Source organism: Eucalyptus grandis, chromosome 2 (genome assembly GCF_016545825.1).
Source record: "Eucalyptus grandis isolate ANBG69807.140 chromosome 2, ASM1654582v1, whole genome shotgun sequence".
In the NCBI taxonomy this organism is placed as follows: Eukaryota; Viridiplantae; Streptophyta; class Magnoliopsida; order Myrtales; family Myrtaceae; genus Eucalyptus; species Eucalyptus grandis.
This window is the reverse complement of record NC_052613.1, coordinates 7423274-7434831: the sequence shown is the minus strand read 5'-3', so window position 1 is coordinate 7434831 and position 11558 is coordinate 7423274. Positions and strand designations below refer to the sequence as shown.

The following is an 11558-nucleotide window of genomic DNA, read 5'->3' as shown; positions in this document are numbered from 1 at the left end:
CCCATAAGAATCATGCATTTCCTCTCCACTCTCTACCTGCTTCTCACACTTCACCTTCTCTCCTTTGAGCTACTACAATACCACCTCGATCATTGATTATTTATGAACTCTCCCTCCCTTTCTGTCTCTTTCTCTCTCTCTCTCCATATCTTGTTTCCCCACCAAATCTTTTATCAGATACCATCAATTTTCACATCACCCACCCGCAAAGCACAAGACTTTCCCTCACTTTCTTGCTCCTTGAACACTTTGAAAAACCCAGAAACCACAGAGGGAAAAAACGAGAACTTTTTCACCATTCCATCTGGGTTACAACAAGCTTTCTCTCACTAGAAGAAAAGCTTCAACATTTAATCAAATTCACAGACATCAAGCTAGCAAGAAGGCACACATAGAGAGAGAGCTAGAGAGAGAGAGAGAGAGAGAGAGAGAGAGAGAGAGAGAGAGAGAGAGAGAGAGAGAGAGAGAGAGAGAGTTGAGCTCTGCAACATGGATTCTCCCGAGGCTCATTATACATCCTCCTCCTCCTCCTCCTCCTCATCCTCTTCCTCCTCGTCTTCCTACGGCGCCAGCGTGGTTCCGGTCCCGTACTCTCCCGTCCAGACGGACCGGGATCACCGTGCCGATGATCACGACGGCGGAATCAACGGCGGCACGGCGGCGGCAACTAGCCTGGCCATCCAGCGGCTGAGGTTCCTGGACGCGAGCGCCAAGCACTGGAGGCAGGTGGAGGAGCGGTTCGACCGGATCGCCCGGGACCGCTACCGGAATGGCGTCGAGCCGGCGGCCAGGTGGTCGGATTTCGCCTTCTGCGTCGGTGAGTGCTCCGGAACATAGGCAAAACGATTAACGATTAACGGTTAACGATTAACGATTTCTTGGCGATTTAATTAGAAAAATTCAATCAAAATACATTTTTTATATTTCATTTTCGCATTTTTTGAGAGAAATTTGGATGCCATTGAGCGTTCAACATGCGAGGTTGTACGCGTCCATGCAAGGCGCGCTCTCGCTAACATGCGCTCCCGCCGCTACCCGGCACGTATATGGTGCTCAATGGCTGCCACGTAAGCAGGCGCACGTTAGCACGGAAAATGCTTTTTAGATTTCAGTTTTCATCAAAGGAAAAAAAAAATTAGGAAAAATAAAAGAAATAAATTTCAGTTTCGAACTATCGATACTTTTAATTTGAAGCTTCTAAAATCATTTCGACAATTTTTTCGTAACTTTTTCATATGTTTTTCTTTCCAAATTATGCACGTGATTCACATTTCTTTTTCTGTACATGATTGGTTTCAATAATAAATTGCAAATTATCCTAAAATTTCAAAAATATATGTATATATGAAATAATCTCATTTATGCAAAAATGGAGTCTTGAAGACATGTGATATGATGAAGCGCAAATAAAAATAACAAGTCATTTCGATAATTTTTTAAATAATTTTTATATGTATGTCTTTTCCAAATTATTGTGATGCTTTGGTATTTAGAATTGTTCGTCAAAAAAAATGTATGCAGGCGATTCACTTTTTGTTTTTTTTGTTCTGTACGTGATTCATTTCAATAACCATTACAGCTACTGAGTATGTAGATAATAAATTGTCCTAGTCTATGCAAAAATGGAGTCTTGAAAACAAGTGTGATGTGACGGCACATAAAGAAAGAATGTCAATTACGATATTTTTCAGAAAAAAAGAACCCTAGAAATGTAATAAAATTGTATTATATGCACGTATATTTTCTAATTCATATGTTGAGATTTTTTATTGAAGTGCATGGATGAGAAAAATGTGGAAAAACTTTTGGTTTGACGATCGATAGGAATTCAACGGTCAACGGAGTACGCCCAGGAGCTGCTGCGAGCGCTGCGAGGGAGAGACGGCCTCAAATCCGACATCACAAAGAGCGAACTCCACTACTTCTGGCGCCGCCTCACCGACCCGTGCCCCGACTCCAAAATCCAGATCTTCTTCGACTTGTAATCAATTCAAATTCATCGCCATTTCCATGAATTATTCTGTACATTTCGATCGCGGAAAATACCCGTTTCTTCATTTTTAATTATATCGCGCAGGTGCGACCGAAATATGGATGGGATAGTTAGCCGACGCGATGTGAAGCAGGTGCACTGCTGCGTTCGTTTCACGGAAAATAAAATGGGATTTTGAGGGCACTTTAGTTTAGTCTTTCTCAAGATTTCGAAACTTTGATTTGGGCAGGTGATCTTGATGAGTGCTGCCGCGAACAAGGTGAGCTTGACCGGCGAGGAGGTGGACGAGTACGCCGCCCTGATCATGGACGCCGTCGGCTCGGGAGATCGAGGTTACATAGAGGTGATGATGCCTTCAATGAGAGGAATGAAATGGTGGCAAAGCTCAACGTTGCCTGACTGATGTCATAACATGTTCACTGTGCAGATATCTCAAGTGGAGACGCTGCTGAAGCTCGGGTTGTCGAAGGACTCTTCCGCCACTGCCCCGTCGCCGAGGCTGTGCTACCGCGGGGGCTGGGACTCGGATGGGGTGGTCGGGCGGCCCATGTCGAGGCTGGAGGTCTTGTTCCGGAGCTACTGGCGACGGGCGTGGATCGTGGCCCTCTGGCTGGCGATTTGCGTCGCACTGTTCACGTGGAAGTTCATTCAGTATAGGCATAGGACGGCGTTCGAGGTCATGGGCTACTGCCTTTGCACCGCCAAAGGGGCTGCCGAGACCCTCAAGTTCAACATGGCCGTGATTCTCCTCCCCGTCTGCCGGAACACTGTCACGTGGCTCCGCGCCAGCCGCCGGGTCAGCTCGATCGTCCCCTTCAACGATAACATCAACTTTCACAAGGTAGAAGAGGAGTGCATAGTGATTCATGCAATATTCTCAACATTCTGGCATCATATACTAGCAGCATGACTGATTCCTATCAAATAAGAACCAAGTTTCGGCTCGAGATTTAGAAAACTGGTTGATTTCATAGTGTCAAGCAACGGTCATCTCCTGTCTGATGCAACTGTAAACACTCCGAATTCATTTCTCTATGACAGTTGATCGCAGCTGGGATCGTGATCGGGGTGATCCTCCATGGCGGCACCCACCTGGCGTGCGACTTCCCTCGGATCAGTAGCTCGATCACTCAATCTTCCGCCAGACGATTGCTGCAAGGTTCGGCTACCATCAGCCGTCGTATGTCCAGATCCTGGCCACAACGGAGGTGGCAACAGGGATCGCAATGGTGGTCCTTATGGCAATCGCGTTCTCCCTCGCGACAAGGTGGCCAAGGCGCCAGGCCCCGCCACTGCCCCGGTCAGTCCGGCAGGTCACGGGGTACAACACCTTCTGGTACTCACACCACCTCTTCGTCTTCGTGTACGCACTGTTGATCGTGCACTCCATGTTCCTCTTCCTGACCAGCAACCTAATAGAAAAGACGGTAGGTTGCTCGGACTTTTAGATTCGTACAGAATAGTGCTGATCCGATGTCATTGTCTCGACAAACGTATGGATTTTTCACAACTTCACTGGAATTCTTGCTTAGAAATTATAAGCAGTTCTCAGCATGCATCACAATTCCCACAAGAAATGCAAGAAATTTGGAGAGCTGCAATTTTCTACTAATATAATCTGCAATTCCGAGATTCGATTCAATGAGAATGTACACCTTTTCTAACGTCGTCACTGATTCATGCATAATGCTGCTCTGGTTGCACAGACATGGATGTATATCGCCTTTCCAGTGCTGCTGTACACGGGAGAGAGGATCTTCCGGGCTGTCAGATCGGCATTTTATGAGGTGGAGATACTGAAGGTATGTCAAGTCATTTACCATGCTGCGAAAATGGTTTACCAGACTTGTATAGATCATATGGAAATCATGTTCGGTCGGGTCTGGAATATCCTGTGGCCAGCCGACTCTCATGGAATATGTTTTCCCGTGAAACAAACGACCCTCATGTGGTATTGTTCTGATCATGTAAACAGATAACTGCTGTATTTTCTCATGTAGGCAAATGTGTATCCAGGAAAGGTTTTGTCCCTGACAATTAGCAAGCCTGAAGGCTTTGAGTACAGAAGTGGAATGTATATATACATTCAATGCTCTCGAATATCACCCTTCGAATGGTATTCTGCATGCCTTCTTTCTTTTCAAACCAGTCGTCGCCTTGTCCCTTCCAAACTGTGACAGCTATGAGATTATCGCGACGCTCTCCTTGTACTTTTGCCTGTTTAAAACGACCGTGCTTTCGGTTCTATGTTGATGTCCAGGCACCCGTTTTCATTGACTTCTGGACCAGATGAAGGTTATTTGAGTGTGCACATTAGGACACTTGGAGACTGGAGTTATCAATTATACAGTCTCTTCCAAGAGGTAAGGAACAAAAAGGACGCGAATCGATACTCAGAAACCGGGAATCCAAATCTCTGTTGTTTTCTATGCAGGCAACTGTGGCAAGAACAGCTAGCTATCCCAAAATGTACATCGATGGGCCTTATGGTGCAGCCTCTCAGGACTATGTCAAGTACGACGTCGTGGTTCTGGTTGGCCTCGGAATAGGAGCAACGCCATTTATCAGCATTCTTAAGGATGTCGTCGGTTGTGATCATGTAAGTTTCTAGGTTGCACATCCCTTGCATTGTTGAATAAGATATTCAATAGGCTTTATTTAACCCTCGTGCTGACACAAGGTAAATGCTCGATTTACCAGGTGGATGGCGGAGAAGTCAGCATTCCGAAGGGTCCAGCGAAAGCCTATCTGTACTGGGTTACGAGGGATCAGAGCTCCTTTGCCTGGTTCAGGGATTTCATCAAGCAGATATCGAAGACCAACCGGAAAGAGGTTACTGATTGATTCTTACGGCAGCAAGCAAAACCTGAAAATGTCTTCAAGAAAATGAAGTTGACATGAGTCTTTATAGGCACTGATTTGATATTTGCTTGTACTTAAAAACCAAATTAGTTGTTGTTCCTTTTCAGTCGATTATGGAGATGCACAACTTCCTGACCTCGATGTACAAGGAGGAGGATGCGCGGTCAGTGTTACTAAGCACCATTCAAGCTCTGTCTCATGCCAAGAGCGGCGTCGACTTCATCTCTCAGACCCCGGTTAGTCGTTCGATTATACTCCACATCTCCACGTCTGATTTCTGCGTGGCAACAGCTTCCAGCTTGTCCATAAAACTTTAAGATCTTGTTCTTGATTAAAAAGATGTGAAGTAGGGCAGTTAGAAGCCCGATCGATGATCATGGTCATGAACTTTTTAGCAATCTCACTTGGCGGTTCGTCTTTACTTGTCATCATGCTAAAACCATATGTCCTTTCCGGAGTTGTGTTTGCATGTCTTAAAAGTACAGTCTTCCCATTAACAATGCACTCGGCATGCAGTTATGACGTAAATCTTCTTGCCATCCCTGCAAATCGATTAGCACGAATGATTATGACGAAAGCATTCAAATTCAGTTCAACCACTCGTGAATTCATGAGAATACCTCTCGCTACAAGATCGGTTGATCTAACTTCTAATGTCATTTTCAGGTGCATACTCATTTTGCCAGACCAAATTGGTCCAGCATTTTCTCCAAGTTGTCCCGAAGGCACGGCGGTTCCCAGATTGGTGAGACTTCGGCAAACCCCGTGACAACAGTACATCTTTATCATTTGCTTTCGGCATGCTTCTGTGATTCCTCTATTAGAAGGCATTCTACGGCATACAATTCACGGGGTCCTGATCGAACTTTAGCGCCATTGGTTGACAAACCATTTGCAAATAATTCATGATGCGTCCGTGTTAAAATCAAATTAGCTAGTGATCTCAAAAGGCGCTTGTGGGACGGATTGCTTTTTTCTCCTCGATAGGGTTATATCTGAATCTCCGGCTTATGATTTGCAGGGGTGTTCTATTGTGGTCCTTCAGCATTAGCAAGAGAATTGGAGGAGATGTGCACCAAATTCTCCACCAAGACCATCACAAGATTTGTGTTCCATAAGGAGCATTATTGACCACGCTTCTCTCTCTTTCTTGGTTATTTGGTTGGGAATGTTGGGATTTGGTTATTCCTACCTCACAATGAGGAGGGGAATAGCTGAGAATAAGGTTTTTGTTTGTTGGCCAGAACTGAGAAGTAGGTTTACCTGTGCATTACAGGAGAGAAATTGCTGACAGTAGTACCCTATTGTTTTTAGCCTAAAAATAGTTCCATTGAGAAAGCATGTACAGAACTCCAACTTGAGTGGAAATACCTCTGTTTTATCTTCAGCCGGTGTACGTGCTCAAATTCAGTGCAGTGTCGATCCCGCCACGATTGAAACCATGTTTGCGAAGCTTTGCGCTAGGACATCACAAGCACGATAATTTCTTGGCTTGATGACCGTAATCACAAAAACCTTCGGTTAATGATCCAGTTCTTCACTTGCTAGGGCGTCCAGGTTAAAGCCCATCTATTCGCTAGGTGCTGGTTTTCCGCTCAGATCATTTGCATGAGAAATTAACGTATCAAGGAGCAATACGATTTAGTCAAGCACTCTCTGTTCAAGGGTCCGCAGTCTAAAGCAGAAATTCGGTAGACAATTTTTATTCAAAAGAACCACCCAATGGAGAAGCTCGCCTAAATCGAGCACGGGTCGATGCTAAATTAAGCACCATATACACTCCAACGAAGAACAAGCAATCGGTACCCAGAGGTTTCAGCTGCAACAGATCCATCATTAAATCAACAGCCAACGTCAACATCCAAACTAGAAATGAAGAAGAAATTCCAGAAGTAAGCAAAACCAGGGAAGAAAAATTGCTTTGTGCTCCGCAGAATTTAACTTCTTGCAATGGGAATTATTGCGGTCCTCCTCAGAAATCCTCAAAAGGGGAACAGTGACACATGTTTAAACAAAGCCCGCCTTAAATCTTTATTTCGTCGACGTCAAACAAGCTGGAAAATACTTTTTTCCGCAATTAGCCCTCCAGTGCCGATGCTCCAGATATAATCTCAGTCAACTCTGTGGTAATAGCAGCTTGACGGGTTCTGACAATCAAGGCAACATTACAAATGATCAGTCAACAGAACGAAATAGTTAAGGATTATTCAGTTTCACATCCTTCTTTTTCTATCTTCCTGTTTTGGATAGAAAATAGAGGATACGTAAGTTATTTTCTAAATATTTTACAAGTCTGCCCACCCACTAACTGCAATGACAACAGGAAGATAACAAAAGGTTCTAACACTAATGGTCCCCCCCATACGAGCATCAATGGAAGATTGCTTCTGATAAACGGCCTCATATCAACCATCATGTACACAGAGAGAGAGAGAGAGAGAGAGAGAGAGAGAGAGAGACCTGTTATAAGTGAGAGTGAGGCGGTCAAGCACTTCGCCAGCATTTCTGCTCGAGCTGTCCATGGCAGACATCCTAGCACCCATCTCACTGCAAGCGTTCTCCAATACAGCATTAAACATGACCTGCAAGAAGAGTGCATCTTGTTAATTACGGAAACGGAAGGGAAGAAACTTATAACGCATAACCCTAGAATATACCAGCAACAATCATCAGAACTCAAGTAGAAAATGTCAAAGGCAGGAATAGGTATAAGGCCTGTAGTCACTCCATCAACTCCCACATCCTGCTTAGCCACATAATTCTTAAAATAAACCTTGCCAATGATATATTTCCCTGTAGTTGTACTATTCGGCTCGTTGCTACTTTGATTCAAATGTTTTTCTTTCAGGAAACTTGGGAAACGAGAAATTTACTTCAGAAATTCCTTCTAAATACATAAAACTTATTACCAATCACAAATAACTCACAAGTAATATGTTAAATCTGTTTTTATAAACAGGTGAGAAAAGGTTACAAATAGTGCAAAGTGCAAACAAATAGAATCCACATAACTTCCTTTTTTTTTTTGGGGTCAGAAAATCCACATAACTTTAAAGGTTCATCTTTGCAATAACTACAATGACCATCCCCAAGTGGAGCAAAAAACAACCAGGTCTAGTTGCAAATATTAACTAATCTAAAATTGTGGTACTTACACAAGAAAACTGGAATTCTGCCAGATTCTGAAGTGTTTCTCCCCTCGTTGAACCACCTTCGATCTCATAGGAGTCCAGTTCTCCAAGCTTACCCGAACCAGATTCCACCTCCCTTTCAACAACCTATGCAACCACCCATCAAGTATGATATCTGGGAACAATAAAAGATAAAAACCAGACTTGAGCGAAGGTAAAGAATTCATGTCACCTCAGGTGATAGCACAGTCGACACTGTTGGTATAAATGAGACGACGGAGTGAAACTTGTTGAAGACAATTTTTAGAGCATCAAACTCAACATTCTTTATGATGTCATCAGCCAGCACAGAAACCTGACAGGAAAAACCAATGCGAAGCATGAGGAAGGCCAGAAGGGGTCTGATAAATGACTTTTGAACAGAAATTTACTCCTTGAGTAGACTGCAACAATAAAAAAACATAAAGAATCTACCATCTCATTTAATGGATCCTCTGATTGACCAGGAGGTTAGAATTTGCAAGACATATGAAAATTAGATGGACATGGAATTTTTTCCAATCAAAAGAGAGTATCCAGCAACTCAATGGTGCAACAAAAGAAAAGCACCATCCGATGCATGTGCTTTTGTTATACTTATTTCAGTGTCTTTTTTTTTTTTTTTTTTTTTTTTTGGGGGAGGGGGTTTGTGTATTTAAGTGAGAGAATGCCTGCATCACTAGACAATAAGCAGAGAGCAAGCAAAAGAACAGAAATACAAAAAAAAAAAAAAAAAAAAATTAAAAGCCTGGTGCCATGAATGCATTCAACTAAGCAAACTCAACTGGTACAAGCTATCTATAGAAATTCCAAACACAAAGTAACCCAACCTGGGTATAGTTCAGAGGAATTTTTGTTAACTCTGATATGGTCAAGTGTATGTGCTTTCGTGAGTCGCGGATCAATTGAACCTTTGCTTTTTCCCCCACAACTACATACTTTGGTTCTTTGTCAGGCCCTGCAGCATTTTAAATTTTTTAACTGGTCAAAAGCATTCTCGCTAATCTTTTCAACCCATATAAAAGATTACCATCTACTCCTTACACACAATACCTGAGTTCAACTTGTGTAAACCCTTGCTTAATCTTACAGAAGTGGAATTAATCCCACCGCACAGCCCTTTGTCCGAAGAAACAGTAACTATAACATTCTTCTTGACATCAATGCCTGTAATTCCACACCGCATAATTATTCATCAGACAGAGAGAGAGAGAGAGATAAATTATTAAAAATACTCCAGCTCTTCTTTTCAAGGTGATAGCCATGTCCTGTTATTTTAACTTCATGAAAACATAAAATCCTTTCGTTTCATCTCCAGCCCATTCCAAATGTCACTATCAATCTTTCCATGTGAATATTTTCTTTTCTTTTAAGCTCAAATGTCTCATTGCTTTCGTTTTTGACTTTTCTGTGTTTGCACAAGCTCTCTATATATCTTTTCGTTCTTGATTGGATTGCTTTAGGATTGTGATTATTAAATTTTAGGCATACAAACATAGTAGAACTCTCAGCTGCATCAAATAATTGCTTGTCCTGAAGAAAGATTGCCTTTACCAACAACTGACGCCAATGCAACAATTTATTACTCTACAATCACTTGTTTATGCAGCTTCCTAGTTCCACAGTCTTTAATATAACAGACAGGAAGAGGAAGTCAAAGCCAGAGGACACAGGCCAGCACAAAAAAATTACATAAATACTTTGGGTAACAAAAACTTTGAACTTTATACACCAGCATTCCTCTCTATTACTTTCATTGTGGCAAAAATCTTGGGCCAAAATAATCTCAATAACCTACGACTTTATCATGCACTTCAAGTACTTGCCACTCTCCTCTTTTACGTAGAGTTACATTGCTCAATGTCAATTTACAGAGATCCCTACCCGCAGTAATAATGTAAGCCAAGAGTCGACAACATCATAAAAAACTGATGCATCTACCTAGGCCAAAACAAAATTTACGAACTTTCCGATTTTCAATTAAAAAAGCTGTCTAACTTTGCATTTCTTGAGCCACTCATTCAGGTTAATGTCATTGATAAGCATCAAATTCAAACTATGCACCTCTAGCAGGGTATCACTTTAAGTGGCCACCCCAATATACTCGTACCAAAGGTAGATGTAAAGCAATAGCTTGTAAATGAACATACTGGGGGTGTCGCCAAGAAGAGCAATGAATGGCTGCCACAGGCCACGGGAATTTTCAGCTCTAATTTGAATTGCTCGTAGCTTTGAGGCTGCAACCATCTTCATAGCCTTAGTGATCTTCTGAATATTCTTCACACTCTTCATCCGGTTCCTTACTGCACAGAGAAAAAACACAGGATCAGGTATTTCAACATATACAACTGATCGATTCTCAGCACACTGGAAGGAAACTTGAATAAGAAAGCATCAAAAGATGAATTCGTGAGAAATTAAGATAACGTGACTCTTACCCACTTGAGTTGAAATAGAACGAGCCCCAAAAGGAACATCTTCCCTGCCAACCCAATACAGCTCAATAAGCTACACAACTTAAGAAAAAGCTCTATCTAATTATTGTCCACACAACAACTGTAATCAAGAGACCATTATACAGTCCTTCCTTTGCAAAGACAGGTGTGGGAAGAAACCAATGAAGTTTACTATCTCAGACACTACATAACCGAAGTTGGATAATGCAGTATGATCAAAGGCATTATTTTAGCCTGGCCAGCTAAAATGGGGACGATGTTCGATGAGCAGAGCGGAAGCATCAAGCAGTAAACGTGTTCTGAGAAAGAAAAAGAGCAGAAGAAACAAATGAGAAAACCGACTTCATTGGAATGTCAGTCAACACAGCAATGCACGTCACGATTGCTCGTTTACGAAAGTCCTACTTCAACCGAGAATCGAAAATTCGCTTGCTCGGTCACGACATTCTCCAGACAACAAACTACATTCGCACAATCTTTCTCGAAACGATAACAAAGCCGGAGATTTCGTATTTCACCAGAAAGAAACCGACCCGCAGCATACATACACCACAAAAAATGAGAATCGAAATTCCCCAAATCTCTCGGCACGCGATCTCCACACATACGGCAAAGCAGATCGATAGCAAGCACCGGGAGAGGAACCTCCGGAGCAAAAATCGCGAACCGAGAACGCGAGACGAAGGGACATTTCTCGCGCCGGTCGCGAGCCGGAATCGGGGATCGCCGGCAGCTACCCTGCCCTAAATCACCGCGAAACGCGACGCGGACCGAATCGCTCTCGAGCACCTACGAGCCCTGACCGAACCGGACAGAAAGCGAGTTCATTAGAGATGAGGAGGAGGAGGAGGAGGAGGAAGTGGTGTTTACTCGGGCGACAGGAAGGGAGGGGGAGGAGCGGGGGCGGCGGCGGCGATGGGGCGGGGGAGAGGAGGGGGCGAACCGCCTCCCTTCGCGGCGGAGAGCAGCCATCGCCATCGGCGGCGATCTTCGATTCGGCGGTGGGGCGGGTGGGGCGGAAACCCTAGAAGCTCGCTCTGCTCTGCGGAGAGATCCGAGTGAAGGAAGCTGAAATTT

The 11558-nt window shown here is 43.4% G+C and overlaps 2 protein-coding genes across 2 annotated transcripts; one reads left to right on the top strand and one right to left on the bottom strand.

Annotated features, from left to right (window-relative positions):
- LOC104420535 (respiratory burst oxidase homolog protein A-like) lies at positions 1–6242 on the top strand. Its single transcript, XM_010032363.3, is given in 15 exon segments — positions 1–817; positions 1825–1981; positions 2078–2126; positions 2223–2336; positions 2421–2834; positions 3035–3113; positions 3116–3420; positions 3700–3795; positions 3994–4109; positions 4254–4356; positions 4428–4592; positions 4694–4825; positions 4963–5091; positions 5522–5600; positions 5877–6242. Coding segments are annotated over 15 exon segments (2376 nt in total). The 5' UTR covers positions 1–489; the 3' UTR covers positions 5987–6242.
- Positions 6243–6531: 289 nt separating this feature from the next.
- LOC104420525 (ATP synthase subunit gamma, mitochondrial) lies at positions 6532–11558 on the bottom strand. The gene is made up of 10 exons (XM_039307389.1): positions 11399–11558; positions 10737–10769; positions 10464–10502; positions 10176–10328; positions 9079–9192; positions 8856–8983; positions 8219–8341; positions 8011–8133; positions 7316–7437; positions 6532–7002 (listed from the first exon to the last, which is right to left on the bottom strand). The coding sequence occupies exons 1-10, from the start codon at positions 11457–11459 to the stop codon at positions 6933–6935; spliced, it is 966 nt and encodes a 321-aa protein (XP_039163323.1). The 5' UTR covers positions 11460–11558; the 3' UTR covers positions 6532–6932.

Bases quoted from the DNA above. Each gene is read 5' to 3' on its own strand.
- LOC104420525 (XM_039307389.1), bottom strand. From the start codon at position 11,459: ATGGCGATGGCTGCTCTCCGCCGCGAAGGGAGGCGGTTCGCCCCCTCC. The intron at 10,503-10,736 runs GTCCCCATTTTA...TTGGCAGGGAAG, and splicing joins CGCTCTGCTCATCGAACATC to ATGTTCCTTTTGGGGCTCGT. The intron at 7,438-8,010 runs GTAAGTACCACA...CTCTTCTTGCAG, and splicing joins CAGAATTCCAGTTTTCTTGT to GTCATGTTTAATGCTGTATT.